Source organism: Coenobita brevimanus, chromosome 51 (assembly GCF_032717465.1).
Source record: "Coenobita brevimanus isolate Jiangsu-jjx chromosome 51, ASM3271746v2, whole genome shotgun sequence".
Lineage (NCBI taxonomy): Eukaryota > Metazoa > Arthropoda > Malacostraca > Decapoda > Coenobitidae > Coenobita > Coenobita brevimanus.
In genome coordinates this window covers 5298807-5315969 of record NC_137004.1, presented here as the reverse complement: position 1 = coordinate 5315969, position 17163 = coordinate 5298807, and the positions used below count along the sequence as shown (strand labels likewise).

Here is a 17163-nt window from a genome sequence, read left to right as displayed (position 1 = left end):
CTGTACTTTCAATTGTAAGTATGGATGTAAAGAAAGTGTTGAGAAATTTAGCCATCTCTGTTTCATCTTCGGAATACTCTCCATAATCTGTGACTAGTGGGCCAATTGTTGATGACACTGCCTTCTTGTTTCTGATATAGCTGCAAAATTCTTTCGGTTTGGATTTACAGATACTTGCAAAGTAAGTTTCAAAGTTTTTCTTACTCTGCTTTATTAATTTTTTTGTTTTTCGAAGAAGAGAATCATATTTATTTTTATCGCTTTGATTCTTTGTTTATAGTATAATTTTTGTGTGCAAGTTTTTTAGAGAGAGAGAGAGAGAGAGAGAGAGAGAGAGAGAGAGAGAGAGAGAAAACCAGAACTCTCCGGATCCTAATAAAATCACGTACATAACAAAAACAAAGATAAAAATCAAAGTGACCGGATTGAGCGAGTTAGAGACAGCTTTCAATAGGTCTGACGTGATTCCCTCCACTGATAAGGCGTCCCCGGCCTCTCCCACACCGCAGATAAGAGATAAGAGCATAAAGTGGTTCTCACAGTGCATAGACAAGATTGCTTCAGTTTGTCCTTGAGTATAGAAAACGGGGGTGGGGGAGAGAGAGAGAGAGAGAGAGAGAGAGAGAGAGAGAGAGAGAGAGAGAGAGAGAGAGAGAGAGAGAGAGAGAGAGAGAGTCCCTGTAACCTTGACCTTGTAACTGTTATTCTCAAAGTCAAAACTCTTCACCCTTGACTGACCTTCAACCATTGCACCATGTTTGGTCCACGAACCAGAACTCTTTTAGTTAATAGGCTGAGCATTTAACCCTCTCCTGTGACCTTGACTTCTGGTTGATTATTCTCAAAATTTAATTCCCTCATCCTTGCCTTACCCTTAACACTTCCACCAAGTTTGGCCTAAATCGGATACACCCTGTTCAACTTAATCCTGCCATGAGACTTTAAATTTGACCTACTGCTCTCAACAACAACAACAACAACAACATAAAATACTGCTTGGCTGACCCTAATCTTTCCATCAAGTCTGGTTCAAAATAGATCATATCTGTTTTAGTCATTTTGTTCACACACAGATACAGTCGGGTTGACCTTTGACCTTGCCTTGTGACCCTGGCCTTGGACTGATTGTTCTTAAAAATCGAATCGCTTTGTTCTTGGTTTATCCTTAACCGTTCCATCGAGTTTGGTCTGGATTAAAACTAAGATGATCCTGCCAGGTGTCTTTAACGACTGGCTTTGCCCTGTGACGTAGGACTCCCACAATAACACACGTAACAATAACAACGCTAAAATAACAAACAATAACACAAGAACAAGGATCCAAGAAGACAAAATAACACACTCATCAAAACAACAACAAACAGCAAACGAAACAAACAGGAGCAAACACCACAGCCAGCATAACAAGAAAACAAAACAAAACGGCAAACACTGGTGACATAAACATCTACTATCAGCCAAGCACCGCAAAACAGACCCCCTCATTTCCACTCAGTGATCTTGTAACTCACCTCTTCTCCCCCTCACCCCCTCTGTCCTATTCTCCCCTCCATCTCTCCCTCTCCCCCTGTCCCTCTTTCCCGTCCCAATCCCCCTCCCTCACCCACTCCCTCTTATTCTCCTTCCTTCTCTCCCTCTCTTCTGTTCCCCCTTCTTATATCTTCCACTCCCTCTACTACTCCCCCTCCCTCTCCTATTCCCCACCTGTTTCATGTTCCCTCTTCCTTCCCACTGTCCCCCTACTTCCCCACCCACTCCTCTTTCCCTCCCTCTCCCATTTCCCTCACCTCTTCCTCGTATTCCCTTTCTAATTCTCCTCCCTTCCCTTCATGCTGCTCCCTCTCCCCTTCCCCTTCCCTTTCACTCCATCACTCTTTCCCCTCTCACTGCTCATCCCACTCTCTTTACCCCTCCCCCCTGCTCTCTCTCTCTCTACTTCTCCCTTCCCCACTCTCCCCTCCCCTTTCTCCAACACTCTCTCATTAACACTCCTTCTCCCACTACCACTCTCATCAACAACACACTTTTTCCCACACTCTCTCTCCCTCTCTCATTAACACTCCCTCTCCCTCTCTCATTAGCATTCCCCCCCCCCTCTCTCTCTCTTTCAGCCAGCAACACAAGTGCACGTGCTCCCTGCAAGATCAGTCCAACCTTGAGACTTCAGACGCTTAAATATGCTTGGGTGTGGGCAGGAGGGGCAGTGCGAAGCTGGACACCAGAGGGGGCATACGTCGTCCGTCACTCTCCAATATGGCAGGTGAGAAAGGGTTGAGGAGAGAGGAAATGCAAAGTAAGAGTGAAAGAAACCATGAGAGAGAGGGAGCAACAGTATGAGAAACGGAGGTACAGAAAGCATGACAGTGAGAAATAGTGTGAAGAGTACAGGACATGAGAGAGGCATAGAGCGAATGAGAGAAAGTATGGGAGAGAGGGAGAGCAAAAGAAAGAGAAGGAGGGGGTAGAGAAAGTATAAGAGGTAGAGAACGAACGACAAAGTAGCTTAAGACAGAGAAGGAATCAAAGTGAGAGAAAGAGATATTGAGAAAGCATAAGAGAAAGTATAAGATAGACAGTGAGCATAATAAAAAAAAGTATGACAATCAGGTAATGAAATATGAACGACGAACAGAAAGTATGAAAGGTGCACAGATTATAAGAAGTCACCAAAGTATGAGAGAGAGAAAGTATGAAAGACACAAGTAGAGAAAGTATAAAAAGAAAGGATATAAATTATGAAAGAGGAAAAAATGGATTAAAAAAACAGGGAAAGAAAGTACAAGAAGGAAGAGGAGAAAAACTGCAGAAAAGCATAAGAAAGAGGGGAAGTATGCAAAGCGGAGGGGAATGAGGCCTTGGTGGGTGTTGTGGCAAAGATAACGAGTGTGTGTGTGTGTGTGTGTGTGTGTGTGTGTGTGTGTGTGTGTGTGTGTAAAGAGACCAGACGTACACAGTTCTGTACTTGCATCAACAGACTGAGGCCAGATATTGTAACACACGTGACTGCACATATCATCATCTCAACTCTGCCTCAAAACCAAGTGTTATTCTCCCCTTGTCACCAATTATTCTCACATTCTATTAACATTCATTTAATATCCCATCTTTCCAGCCCCATGACATCAATAAAGGATGCATGGTTGATAAAAAAATAAATAAATACATAAATAAAGATGGTTATATCAAAAGGAGTCATTTTCTTGAGACGCAAAATTATCAACACTATTATTTTCTGATCCAAGAGCCTCACATGCTGCTTATTATTTACGTACCGGTACCTCTTCATTCCTACGACCTCCAGTGTGTTATATCCCTTATCCTTTTATCTATTATTTATCTATTATATTCCTGTTGACATCAGAGGATTTTATTAAGCTCTAGAGGGATTTATTTGACCTTGAAGGATTAGGTGAGGCCTTTAATACCTCTTCGAATTGAGAAGTCGTTTGTAAGCTGAGAAAAAATCGTCTGGAAGCAGCAAGAATAAATCAATCAACATAGTACTTACACACACACACACACACACACACACACACACACACACACACACGTCAACAACCAGGACGTTTCTCCTAACCTAACACAGATCCTTAACCACTGGGCAGTGGAGCCGCCTACGGTATTTCAGCGCCACCACATGAAGGCGTCCCTCTCCATCGCCACAACCACGACTCCGGTGTCTTGGTGTAATTAATTCATTCACCATAAAATTCTCTCTTCGTTGTTGTGGTGCTGTTTGGGCGAGGGGAGACTCAATAATTTACCTGTTCCTAACTCAATTACCTGCCATTCCTTTGCTGTCTCCCTAATTACCTGTCATACCTTTGTCTCCCTAACTCAATTACCTGCCATACCTTTGCTGTCTCCCTAACTCAATTACCTGCCATACCTTTGCTGTCTTCCTAACTCAATTACCCGCCATACCATTGCTGTCTCCCTAACTCAATTACCTGCCATACCTTTGCTGTCTCCCTAACTCAATTACCTGCCATACCTTTGCTGTCTCCCTAACTCAATTACCTGCCATTCCTTTGCTGTCTCCCTAATTACCTGCCATACCTTTGTCTCCCTAACTCAATTACCTGCCATACCTTTGCTGTCTCCTTAATTACCTGCCATACCTTTGCTGTCTCCCTAATTACCTGCCATACCTTTGCTGTCTCCCTAATTACCTGCCATACCTTTGCTGTCTCCCTAATTACCTGCCGTACCTTTGCTGTCTCCCTAACTCAATTACCTGCCATACCTTTGCTGTCTCCCTAACTCAATTACCTTCCATACTTTTGCCCTGCCTCCCTAACTCAATTACCTGCCATACCTGTGCTCTCTCCCTAACTCAATTACCTACCATACCTTTGCTGTCTCCCTAATTACCTGCCATACTTTTGTCTCCCTAACTCAATTACCTGCCATACCTTTGCTGTCTCCCTAACTCAATTACCTGCCATACCTTTGCTGTCTCCCTAATTACCTGCCATACCTCTGCTGTGTCTGCTCCATGTACTGACAGTGACCCACCCTCCACAGCACCGGAATTTACCTACACTGAGGGGGAATGGAAGGTGACGGAGGCCATGAAGGAAGCGTTCTGGACTCAAGGCTGTATCCTCGTCAGGTGAGGCAACACGTCTTCAACTTACCAACATTACTAAGAAATACCTACACCACTACACACACCAAACCCTTCAGGCTGTTTGTAAAAGTTGGCAATGGCTATGATGAACACACACACATAAACACACACACACACACACACACACACACACACACACACACACACACACACACACACACACACACACACACACACACACACACACACACACATACTCAGAGGTCTAGCATTTGGTACACCTGACAACCTTCACCTAATCCCATGCTTATTGGTGGCACTGATATAAATGAACGAAGGTGTGGAACATCAGTTGAAATGACCAGGTAACCGTGATGCATGAACATCGGAAACTGAAGTAAGATGTCCGAGGAAACTGAAGCAAGATCTCCGCAGAAACTGAAGCAAGACCTCCGTGGAAACTGAAGCAAGATCTCCGCGGAAACGGAGGCGATCCGCGGAAACTGAAGAAAGATCTCCGCGGAAACTGAAGCAAGATCTCCGCGGAAACTGAAGCAATCCGCGGAAACTGAAGGCAAGATCTCCGCGGAAACTGAAGCAAGACCTCCGCGGAAACTGGAGCAATCCGCGGAAACTGAAGCAAGATCTCCGCGGAAACTGAAGCAAGACCTCCGTGGAAACTGAAGGAAGATCTCCACGGAAACTGAAACAAGACCTCCGCGGAAACTGAAGCATGATCTACGCGTCACTCAAACACTGTCCCAGGTACAAGTGGCCAGCTGTACATGCCGCTATTGATGCTCTTATTACTGATTACGTCCCATTAAGGGGTGGAATGCAGCTGATAACAGTGATAAGAATGTGCCTGTTATCAGGGGGACTTCATTTTATCAGAACAAGGACTTAGGCACGACAACACTTAGGAGTAAATGAGTGGTGTCGCATCCAAAGGGGGTCCCATGCCCCCTCTTTTTATGGGTAGTACTAATTTGCCCCTTCCTTCATCTTCTGCACTTTCACAAAACCCTTAACAACACTGGCAGTATAGTCGAAAAGCCCGAAAAAAAGGCACTCAAAACAACCCTTACGGCCAAACTTTTTCTGGTGCTTTTTTGTTTGGCGTGTAACCACTCTTAGACTCGCCATCCTTCATATATTGTTATCTAAAAAGTCAGATTTAGTCAGAATTAGGGTCAAGAGATGTGACTCCATTCCTAAAAGCGCTTGAGATAATGTCTGATACACATGAATCAAATCCTGTGTATTTTGCCAATGCTAATGTTTTTACTTTAGCTTGGCCTCTCTTCACCTTGACTGATGAGTTGTACCAAAAGATCAGCACTACAGTATGATGCTAGTCATGAAGAAGTGCTACGGAGAGAATGTAGATATGTAGCTTTTTTTTTTTTTTTTTTTTTAACTCTATGCTTCAAGAAACTGCAAAAGGATGAAAATCTGGGTCAAGGTGAAAGAACATTAGGAGGCCTGCTTCTACTCCATTTTATCCTTCTATACCCTGTTCAGTCTAACTTGGCCTAAAACTGCCATCTTTTCCACCTATGATACTGACTTGTAACAATAAACTGACACTGCCATATGGTGCGAGTCACGAAAAAAAGAGTGCTGTAGAAAGGATGTGTATGCCTGTGGTATTGTCTCTTTCTGCCACTGAGCTACGTGAAATAAGCTGAAAAAGGACGAAAATCTGGGCCAGGTTATAATGAACGACCTATAGTGTGAACAGGGAGTTAGGAGGCTCCCTAGGTAACCTGGGCTGGGATGCACAAAACTCCGTCGGATGGCAGCCTTAAAGCTGGCCTTATATGAAATATTAAAGGCGGCCCTACGGCTGCCTCTAAGGCCCATGCACGACGACCCGTTGCCTTGTCTTAGGGCTGACTTAAGTTTCGTGCATTGGTCTTAGCTAAGGCTGGCCTTAACTGTAGGGAATGTTTTGGGGGAAATCTAGTGCGTCAGCTGCGACCCTGCCGACCAATCAGACGGCAGAACACAAACACTGGGCCAATCACAGACCTTCATGAATCAGCTGGGGGTGCAAGGCGAGAGGAGTGTTTATGTTACCGTCATAGTGGGAAACCCGTCGCTGTATAGAATGCCTAGGTAAACTTCATGCCAAGGTATAGGATTGAATCATCTGTACACATTTCCTTGGTATTCTGTAGATTACCGTGTTCATTTTAGGCAACGTGAGAAACGACCAAACTGCAGCAAACCGGCAAACTGTGAACCCAGTCATTTCAGTACGTTAGGTTAATTTAGGCTGCAGTTAGTTTTAGCTGGGATGGTCTCGGCTACGTTTAAGTTCGATTACGGTAGGTTAGGTTAGATTAATTTAGGTAAGTGCTTAACATAACGTTCTTCTAAATTAACCTAACCTAACCTACAGTATCCCGGCCTAACTCCCTGTTGTTTATTACATTATACTTTGCCATAAAAATGTTAGACATTCTACAGAATACCTATGCATTCTATTAAAGTCCCAGGTTAGGTAAAATATATACAGTCAGAATGAAATAAACTTATACTTTGCCAAAAAAAATGTTGGTCATTCTATAGAATTCCTAGGCGTTCTATACAATACCTTATTTTCACAAAATGCGGTAACAAAAACACAACAGTCAAGGATAAGCACGTGAAGTGCCGATAATTAATTGAAAATGTTGGGTGCAATGAAAAGACGTCCCAATATTAGTGATGAAGAGCAATACACCCACACAACCTTTAAAACAGTAAGATGAGAGGGTTTAGGAGTAAAGAAACAAAATAGCAATATGAATGGGAACTTATTATGTTTGCCATGTTTTACCTAACCATTGTCTAACTTTAAACAAAGTAATCAGCAACCACAGTTACCTAGCATAAAATATCACCATAGACGCCTTGGTTCAGATCTCTGGTGGTTGGAATTAGCCCAGATAAAGACAGCGTGAGTGCTGCCAGGATATCTGTAATTACAGCTCAGTATCATTTTGTTGCTGTCACAAACAACTTGCACAGCCAGTGAGTGAAACCGTTTGCAGCTGACAAATACATGTTTTTTTGTGATCTGGGGCCTTAATTGGTATTAGGGTTCAACCCATTGCTCCAAGCACTTTAGGAAGTTAGGAATAATGATGAATTATCATCAATCCATAATATGGCTGCATGGCTTAGTAGAAGGAAAATAAAGACCATTAGAAACACACAAACATCAAGAAAAGGGAGTAGAACAGAAGACAGAGGAGGGCAGTAAGGAAGAAAGTCTGGAGACAAAAAGGCCCCTTTTAGTTGCCCCTGACAAGCAGGGATACTGGAGATGTATTCTTCCCCTCCCTTCCTATGGGAACCCCAATACTTTAGGAAATTTATTTATTCTGTGGAAACCCTCGTCTCTGTCCTTCTTAGCAAACCACTGGGCATATTAATTTTTCTCAGTAATTTTCTGTATAAACTATCTGTCACACGTGATATCACTTTGCATACACTTGACTCATGAATACCACCCTCCAACAACACTCTGAAAATTCCCACTAGCGTAGAACCTCTGGGTTGCCAAAAATTGTTGTGTAGGCAAGAATGTCATGGCAGTGTAAGGTGACACTCCCAATATGAGGGTCAAGTTCCGTTAAACGAAGGAATTCGCTCCTGGGGAGGCGATATTGTCTCAAAACATGTTCATCATTTATGTTACAGGGGTTCAGTGGCTCCAAGAAACCTCCATTCCCTTCGCAAAGCACAATCTAGTTCACAGGCAACTCATCAACTCCATGCCGAGGCAAACAATAACAAGTTGGGTCCGGTTTGTGCTATAGAGAATATCAAATCGGAGTTACTTTATTTACGGGTCTCAATACATTAAGGCTGCTCCGACCCAGCCTCAGCGGCTGAGGCGGCCTTACCGAGGCTTACCCTCCTGTTGGTGCTTCGTGCATGGGCCTTAGCGACCCACGGCCTTAAACTACCCAACTTAAGGCCGTGTGTAGCCTTAAGGCCGTTTGTGCATCCGGGCACTGTTCCTCAGTTACATACAATTGCTACTGTGCCTCAATATTCTTTTCTATATTCGTACTTCTCCTGCTGAGGGAATGATTACTTCTGGCTATCACTCTCCCTCTGAGGAAAAGATCTGGTCCTGCACTTAACCTAGTACGTATTGATAGAGATTTCAGTATATGCTTGTTATATCTTTTTACAATGAATAGATGGATAGATGGATGGATGGATTGATTGATGAGTTAGTGAAAGAATGTATGTATGTATGTTTTTATGTATGTATGTATGGATGGATGGCTGGATGAATGGATGGTTGGATAAAGTGAATGAATGAATGGATAAAAAAATGGACTGATGAATGGACAGATAAAAGAATGGATGCATGAATAGACAGACTGACAAACAATTCGATATCGACATTTGCATACATATACTCATCAATAAGAGCATTTATTTATTTACTTATTTACTTATTTATTCACTTATTGCGGCCACAGGAACATGCTGAAATCAGAGGAAATCAGCAAAGTAAAGGCAGCACTGGAGGACCCGAATGGCGTTAAGAAATACACGCTGATTCGCAAAGACGGACTGAACCGGGAGAACTGGGCAGTACTGTGGAACCACCCTGGCAACGACATTACCGGGGTACTGGCGAGGACCAACAGGATCGCTGGTACAACGGAACAGGTGGGAAATTCGTACCATCTTCCTCCACTTTGTACCATTTTCCCTTCACTTTGTACCATCTTCTCTTCACTTTGTACCATCTTCTCTTCACCTTGTACCATCTTCCTTCACCTTGTACCAGCTTTCTTCATTTTGTACCAGCTTCCTTCAGTCTACCATCTTCCGTCACTTTACATTTGTCTTGTCTTCCCTTTTCATTTTTACTGACTTAAAAAATTCGTGCAAACTGATTTTTTGTGTTGCCTATACTTTTTGACTTTCCATACCTACCAATTTGCCAGATTTTGTAGTCATACCAACTTTCCTAGCTTTTTTTTTTTTTTTTTTTCCCGATGCCTACCATTTTTCCTGGATTTAATAAAACAAAAATTGACAGGCAATTCCCAGCCACCATTTGTTTTATTTCCCACATTTCTTACAAGCAGGGGTACCCGGCGTTGCCCGGGTAAAATGCTATGGTCGTGCATACCGGCATTGCCTGAGACCTTGGAAGGCCACTCCCCCAGTGCGAGAAGACCCACCGGGATCCCATTTTACCCACTATGGTCCTCTCTGGACCGACTTCAATAGGGATATATTCCCATGGACCTGTTCCTACCATGGACCTAGTTTCCCACGACCTATTCACCCACCCTGCTCACCCACCTACCCACAAACCTACCTTACCGATCCACTCACTCACCCTCCCGCCCACCCACCAAACCCACCCACTTACCCACATTCACTCACTCATCCTGCTAACCCATTCATCCACCCATGTTGCCCCACCACACCCACCTCCCACCCATCCTGTCCCTCCACACCCACTCATCCACTCACCAACGCCCACCTATCGACCAATCCGTCCACCCGTCCAACCCATTCTTGCTAATCAGGATATGATTGTAAAAAAAAATAATAATGATAATAAAAAAAAATAAACTCTATGGTAAATGGCAACCAAGTTTCCACGATGATGATTTTTCTTGTTTTTTTTCTTACTAGTTCTAATCTTGGACATCAGGGGCCCATTTTAGCAACTGTTATGTGCATATTTAATAGTAAGTTATACCTCTGACAACTGATTTCTAAGTCACTGTACGGAAAGACACACAAGTATATATCTTCCTACGGTCTGACGAATACATAGCGAAAAAGTTGAACCATTTGAAACACACACTAGCGGAGATAAGGTTTTCACTGCACTTCGTCAGTTGTACATTTTCTTCAGGTGAAACTAGGAAGAGAGTTAGTTCTTACACTGTACACTAATAGATTCTGGATTCCATCACCCTCCTTACAGGCCAAATCTAAAGCTGCGTCTCTCCCTCTGTCAGCTGCTGGGAGGTGATGAGATATACCACTACCACAGCAAGGTTAACATGAAGGGCGCTAAGACGGGAGGCACCTTCGCTTGGCACCAGGACTACGGGTGAGTGCCTTCAGGTGTGGGTGATTAAGAAAGCTCCCTAACACCTTTTCCTTACCGATTTATTTTTGGTTACAGCTGGTTAATATCGTTTTGTATGCGGGACTCTCATTGATTAAGGAAGCTCCCTAACACCTTTTCTTTACCGATTTATTTTTGGTTACTGCTGGTTAATATCGTTTTGTATGTGGGACTCCCATTGATTAAGAAAGCTCCCCAACACCTTTTCCTTACCGATTTATTTTTGGTTACAGCTGGTTAATATCGTTTTGTATGCGGGACTCTCATTGATTAAGAAAGCTCCCTAACACCTCTTCCTTACCGATTTATTTTTGGTTACAGCTGGTTCACATCGATTTGTATGTTATTTATGCGGGACTCTCAGTAGTTAGGAAAGCCCCCTGACACCTCTCTCTTACCGATTTATTTTTGGTTACAGCCGGTTCATATCGTTTTGTAAGTTATTTAGGCGGGCCTCTCAGTGAATAACAAAGCTCCCTAACACATTTTCCTTACCGATTTATTTTTAGTTACAGCTGGTTCATATCGTTTTGTAAGTTATTTATGCAGGATTCAGAGTGATTAAGAAAGGTCCCTAACACCTTTCCCTTACCGATTTATTATTGGTTACAGCTGGTTAATACAGTTTTGTAAGTTATTTATGTAGAACTCTTGGTGGTTAAGAAAGTTCCCTAACAACTTTTCCTTACCGATTTATTTTTGGTTACAGCTGGTTATTATCGTTTTGTAAGTTACGCGGGACTCTCAGTGGTTAAGAAAGCTCCCTAACACCTCTTCCTTACCGATTTATTCTTGGTTACTGTTAGATAATATCGATTTGAACGTCACTTATGTTGAGTATGGCGATATTTGAATGATTTAGATAACACAGAAGAGGACGGAAAGGCGTACTAAGCAAAATAAATCGCTTGGGAAGAGGTGTCAGGGAATACGGGTCCAAGGATGGGATTCTCAGAGGTAATTTACGATGAGTTTCCTGTTCATCTCATTAGTTTTTGCAGGACGGTGAACGACAGTAGAATACTTCCGTTTTTTTTTTTCTTTCCTCAAAAAACAATTCCTGGTTACGAGAGGAGAACGGTGATATCTGTTACCTGTTATGAATGGAAGGGCAACGGAAGGACAATGGAAGGACAATGGAAGGACAAGGGAAGGACAATGGAAGGACAAGGGAAGGACAATGGAAGGTCAATGAAAGGACAATGGAAGGACAATAGAGGGACAACGGAAGGACAATGGAAGGTCAATGAAAGGACAATGGAAGGACAATAGAGGGACAACAGAAGGACAATGGAAGGTCAATGGAAGGACAACGGAAGGACAACGGAAGGACAATGGAAGGACAACGGAAGGACAATGGAAGGGCAATGGAAGGACAACGGAAGGACAACGGAAGGACAATGGAAGGACAATGGAAGGTCAATGGAAGGACAACGGAAGGACAACGGAAGGACAATGGAAGGACAACGGAAGGACAATGGAAGGACAATGGAAGGACAACGGAAGGACAATGGAAGGACAACGGAAGGACAATGGAAGGACAATGGAAGGACAACGGAAGGACAACGGAAGGACAATGGAAGGACAACGGAAGGACAATGGAAGGACAATGGAAGGACAACGGAAGGACAATGGAGGACAACGGAAGGACAATGGAGGACAATGGAAGGACAATGGAAGGACAACGGAAGGACAATGGAAGGACAACGGAAGGACAATGGAAGGACAACGGAAGGACAGCAGAAGCCTTCCATGTATAAAAGAAGGGTCGAAGCCTTCCATGTCTCTTGTTCGTCCCAAAGAAATAAAAATTCAGAGTTCCGACCACGTCTCGATCTCATGTATGTTCGAATATCGCACCCCCACCTACAACTATCTATCTACCTATCTATCTATCTATCTATCAGTCTTATCTATTAACTGCCTGGTTATACAGCGTCCCTCCATAACTCTCTCTCTCTCTCTCTCTCTCTCTCGAAAGGAGGATGGTGGACCGCAGAGGGGGTGCTTAAGCCTGCAGTCCACTGGGTTCATATTTCAGATGAACCTGGGGCCACAACAACAACAACTACTACTACTACTACTACTAAAATACCACTGCAATTCTTTTTTCTTTCTTTTATTCAACCGCCAAAAGATTCTACTCATCTACTAAGCCAGATCTAGTAGTTCAAGAATGTCCCTTAACACAATGTCTCTTTCTATTTATTCCTCGTATAGCCACAGGATTTAATTCATTCGACTGGAGACCTGTGGTGGTGAGAAAATTAATGACTGAGGGAGTGGGATGATGCATTAAATATATTACTACTACTACTACTGCTAACAAAAAAGCAACACAAAACATTAAATAATAACAAGAAGCGGCGCCAAGTCACAGCAAACCCGTCCCCGGCAGTCATTTTAGTGCTGACGTATAAACACAACAGGATATCTAGTCAAAGATGTCACATATCAAATTTGGAGTAAATCGGGTGAAACTGATTTTATGCCCATTTGAAATTTTAGGCCCGACCCACCTGACACTGACCCCCCTACCGCCAACAGAGGGGTGACCCTGATGTAATGAGGCATGTTATAGGATGAAGATGTGAAAGATGCACCTTTAGGTGTTGGTTTCATGTCGATATGACGAATTTGAAAGGAGTTATGGCGATTTTTTTTTTTTTTTGGCCTACAGCGTAGAACTTGACCCGATTTGGGCCAAAATTTAATCAGGGGATCAGAAGGTCATAGCCCATCATTCCTGTAATTTCAGTCAAAATCGCACCAGTGGTTTTTTAGTTAAGTTGTCAACAGACAGACAGACAGACACACAGACAAACCGAGTGAAAACAATCCCCGTTCCCGAGCCTCTTCAGGGAGGGGACGGGTAATAATGAAAATCAATTACCACCTCCATCATCATCAATTGTATCATCCCAACCATATTTCCATTCATTCATCATGTATTTACCAATCTATCAACGTGTCAGAATAACTTTGTAGTTACTTGTAGAGAAGTTATATATTAGACTTGTGGACGAGCGGTTGTTATACTTGAGTTGTTCGTAAGTAGATAATCTTGGTTCCCATTTGTCATGCAATGGCAGGAGAGGTAAAGAATAGTATGGGACTATTTTTATTTGTCTTGGAATATTAACAAAGTCTCTCACACACGAGTGAAGTATAAGTAGAGTCCCGTTAGCTACCTCCCTGTCTCGCTCTCTCTCTCTCTATCAAGTTGCTAAGCCTTTCTCCCTACTACCTGCCGATTCTATGGCCTCTCTCCTTCTGAGCTCTCTTTCCTAAATTCTGGTGGAACAGGGGTCGTGTCACGTTTGTCACACTGTGGTTGGAAAGTTCCAGAAACCTGTGTGTGTGTATGTGTGTATGTCACTAGGCTTTGTTTCCCTGCTATTTCGCTGACAAACTACCTGCATCATCTCCTGACATTGCTACTTCCTAATCTGTCGTCAGCTTTTCCTCAGATAACTTGCAAGATCATTTCCCATTCCCAGGTTCGCATAGAGCTGTCTATATGTCTATTTATCTATCTATCTGTTATGATTTGTAAATATAATATGGACTCATAATAAACGCATTTACTTATCTATCAGCCCTACGCTACCTTACCCAAGGTCATCGACAGTAACTAATAAACGAACGGCTACCTGTATCAATCTATCTGTCTATCTATCTATCGTGTATATCTATCATTACTACAGCTACTAGTATAGGAACGGGTGTCTGTCTCGACCTAGGTTATCTGTGTTTAATCTACCTACCTACCTTACCTATTTATTTATTATCTATCTATCTATCTACCATATCTATCTATCTATCTATCTATCAGGTACTGGTGTGCGAACGGGTACCTGCGTCCAGCGCTATTATTTATGTCCAATCCACCTATCTACCTTATCTATCTATCATCCATCTATCAGGTACTGGTATAAGAACGGGTGCATGTATCCGGATATGCTCTCCGTCTTCATTCCAATGGAAGACACTGATCGCGCGAACGGGTGTCTCCAGGTAGTACTGGGGTCACACAAACTGGGCAGGTTGGATCATCATGATCTGGGAGAGCAGCTACAGGCGGACATGGAGAGAGTCGAAGAGGTAATTGGCTTTTTTACCTGTTGTTTTTACCTGGTGAGTCTCTTCAGGTGGACCCCCAGCCAATCACTGAGGTAATTGTTTTTTTTACCTGTCGTTGTTACCTGGCGAGTTTCTCCAGGTAATGAGTCTAGAGTTCGTATTTTCTCTCTCTCTCCCTTTTTATTTTTTATGCAAGGAGAAAGGAACCATAGGCAAAAAATCTCCCTGACAACTCTTCCTCACCGATTTATTTGTCAAGGCTGGATAATATCGTTCTGTACTTCACTTCTGCAGAGTACGGTGATATCAGAATGATTTAAGGAACACAGAAGGGGACAGCAAGGTGTAACAAGCAAAATAAATCGCTTAAGAAGAGGTGTTTGGGAGCTTCATTGCCAAGGACTTCGTATTTTGTTCTGACCATCCCCTTAAATTTTATCAGGCTAGGTTCCCTCATGACAATACCCCTTTTACTTTAATCTGGCCTAAAAATGCCATCCTTCCATCTTGAATACTGAGTTGTAATAATAGACTGACACTGTTCATCCATCCATCGAGAACTCTACTGTACATCCTTTTCACACTGTTCATCCATCCATCGAGAACTCTACATCCTTCACACTGTTCATCCATCCATCGAGAACTCTACTGTACATCCTTTTCACACTGTTCATCCATCCACCGAGAACTCTCCATCCTTCACACTGTTCATCCATCCATCAAGAACTCTACATCCTTCACACTGTTCATCCATCCATCGAGAACTCTACATCCTTCACGCTGTTCATCCATCCATCGAGAACTCTACATCCTTCACACTGTTCATCCATACATCGAGAACTCTACATCCTTCACACTGTTCATCCATCCATCGAGAACTCTACATCCTTCACACTGTTCATCCATCCATCGAGAACTCTACATCCTTCACGCTGTTCATCCATCCATCGAGAACTCTACATCCTTTACACTGTTCATCCATCCATCGAGAACTCTACATCCTTCACGCTGTTCATCCATCCATCGAGAACTCTACTGTACATCCTTTTCACGCTGTTCATCCATCCATCGAGAACTCTACATCCTTCACACTGTTCATCCATCCATCGGGCACTCTACATCCTTCACGCTGTTCATCCATCCATCGGGCACTCTACATCCTTCACACTGTTCATCCATCCATCGAGAACTCTACATCCTTCACACTGTTCATCCATCCATCGAGACCTCTACATCCTTCACACTGTTCATCCATCCATCGAGAACTCTACATCCTTCACACTGTTCATCCATCCATAGAGACCTCTACATCCTTCACGCTGTTCATCCATCCATCGAGAACTCTACATCCTTCACACTGTTCATCCATCCATCGGGCACTCTACATCCTTCACGCTGTTCATCCATCCATCGAGAACTTTACATCCTTCACGCTGTTCATCCATCCACCGGGCACTCTACATCCTTCACAGTGTTCATCCATCCATAGCGAACTCCAGATCCTTCTCACGCTTCCTCCCACAGGCCAAGAAGCTGCTGCAACACGTTTACGTCGAGATGAAGGCAGGTGACGTCCTCTTCTTCCACTGCAACCTCCTCCACTCCTCCGACGCCAATAGTTCCGACCGCCGACGCTGGGTGTTCATCGTGTCCTACAACAAGCGAGCCAACGACCCCTACAAGGACCACCACCACGCCCGCTACACGCCACTAAATAAGGTGATTAGCTGAACACCTTTTTCCATTACCCTACCTGGACTAATTTCTTTACTGAACAAACCACGTAAATCTCACCGCATTGCAGTGAGGACATATCTAAACGTATTGCAATATGAAAAATATCTAAACGTATTGCAATAAGGAAAATATATCAACGTATTGTAGTAAATATATAAACGTATTGCAATAGGGTAAATATCTGAACGTATTGCAATACGGTAAATATCTAAACGTATTGCAAAAAGGTACATATCTAAACCTATTACAGTGAGGTAAATATCTAAACATAATGCAATAAGGCAAATATATGAACGTATTGCTGTAAGGTTAATTTCTGAAAGCATTGCAATAAGGTAAAATCTAAAAGTACTGCAGTGAGGTAAATATCTAACCGTACTGCAATTAGGTCAATGTGTAGACGCATTGCAATAAGGTAAATATCTAACCGTATTGCAATAAGGGCAACCTCTAAACGTATTGCACTGTTGCAGGTTGACGATGCAGAGGTGATGAAGTGCGAGGGGATCGGAGACTTGTCGGGGAAATGGTTTATGAGACACGATGAAGACTTTTCTATCCCTCGCAACGTGCACTAGATTCTCTGCCACACCACACCACGCCACAACGCACCACAGAACGCCACACCACACCACAATGCACCACACAACGCCAAACC

At 43.2% G+C, this 17163-nt stretch overlaps 1 protein-coding gene across 1 annotated transcript; it reads left to right on the top strand.

Moving 5' to 3' along the window:
- Window positions 1-2253: 2253 nt before the first annotated feature.
- LOC145400292 (L-proline trans-4-hydroxylase-like) lies at window positions 2254-17083 on the top strand. Its single transcript, XM_080272850.1, has 7 exons — window positions 2254-2260; window positions 4528-4615; window positions 9064-9256; window positions 10573-10667; window positions 14612-14789; window positions 16293-16487; window positions 16979-17083. Exons 1-7 carry the CDS (start codon window positions 2254-2256, stop codon window positions 17081-17083), a joined length of 861 nt encoding a protein of 286 aa, XP_080128976.1.
- Window positions 17084-17163: the final 80 nt, after the last annotated feature.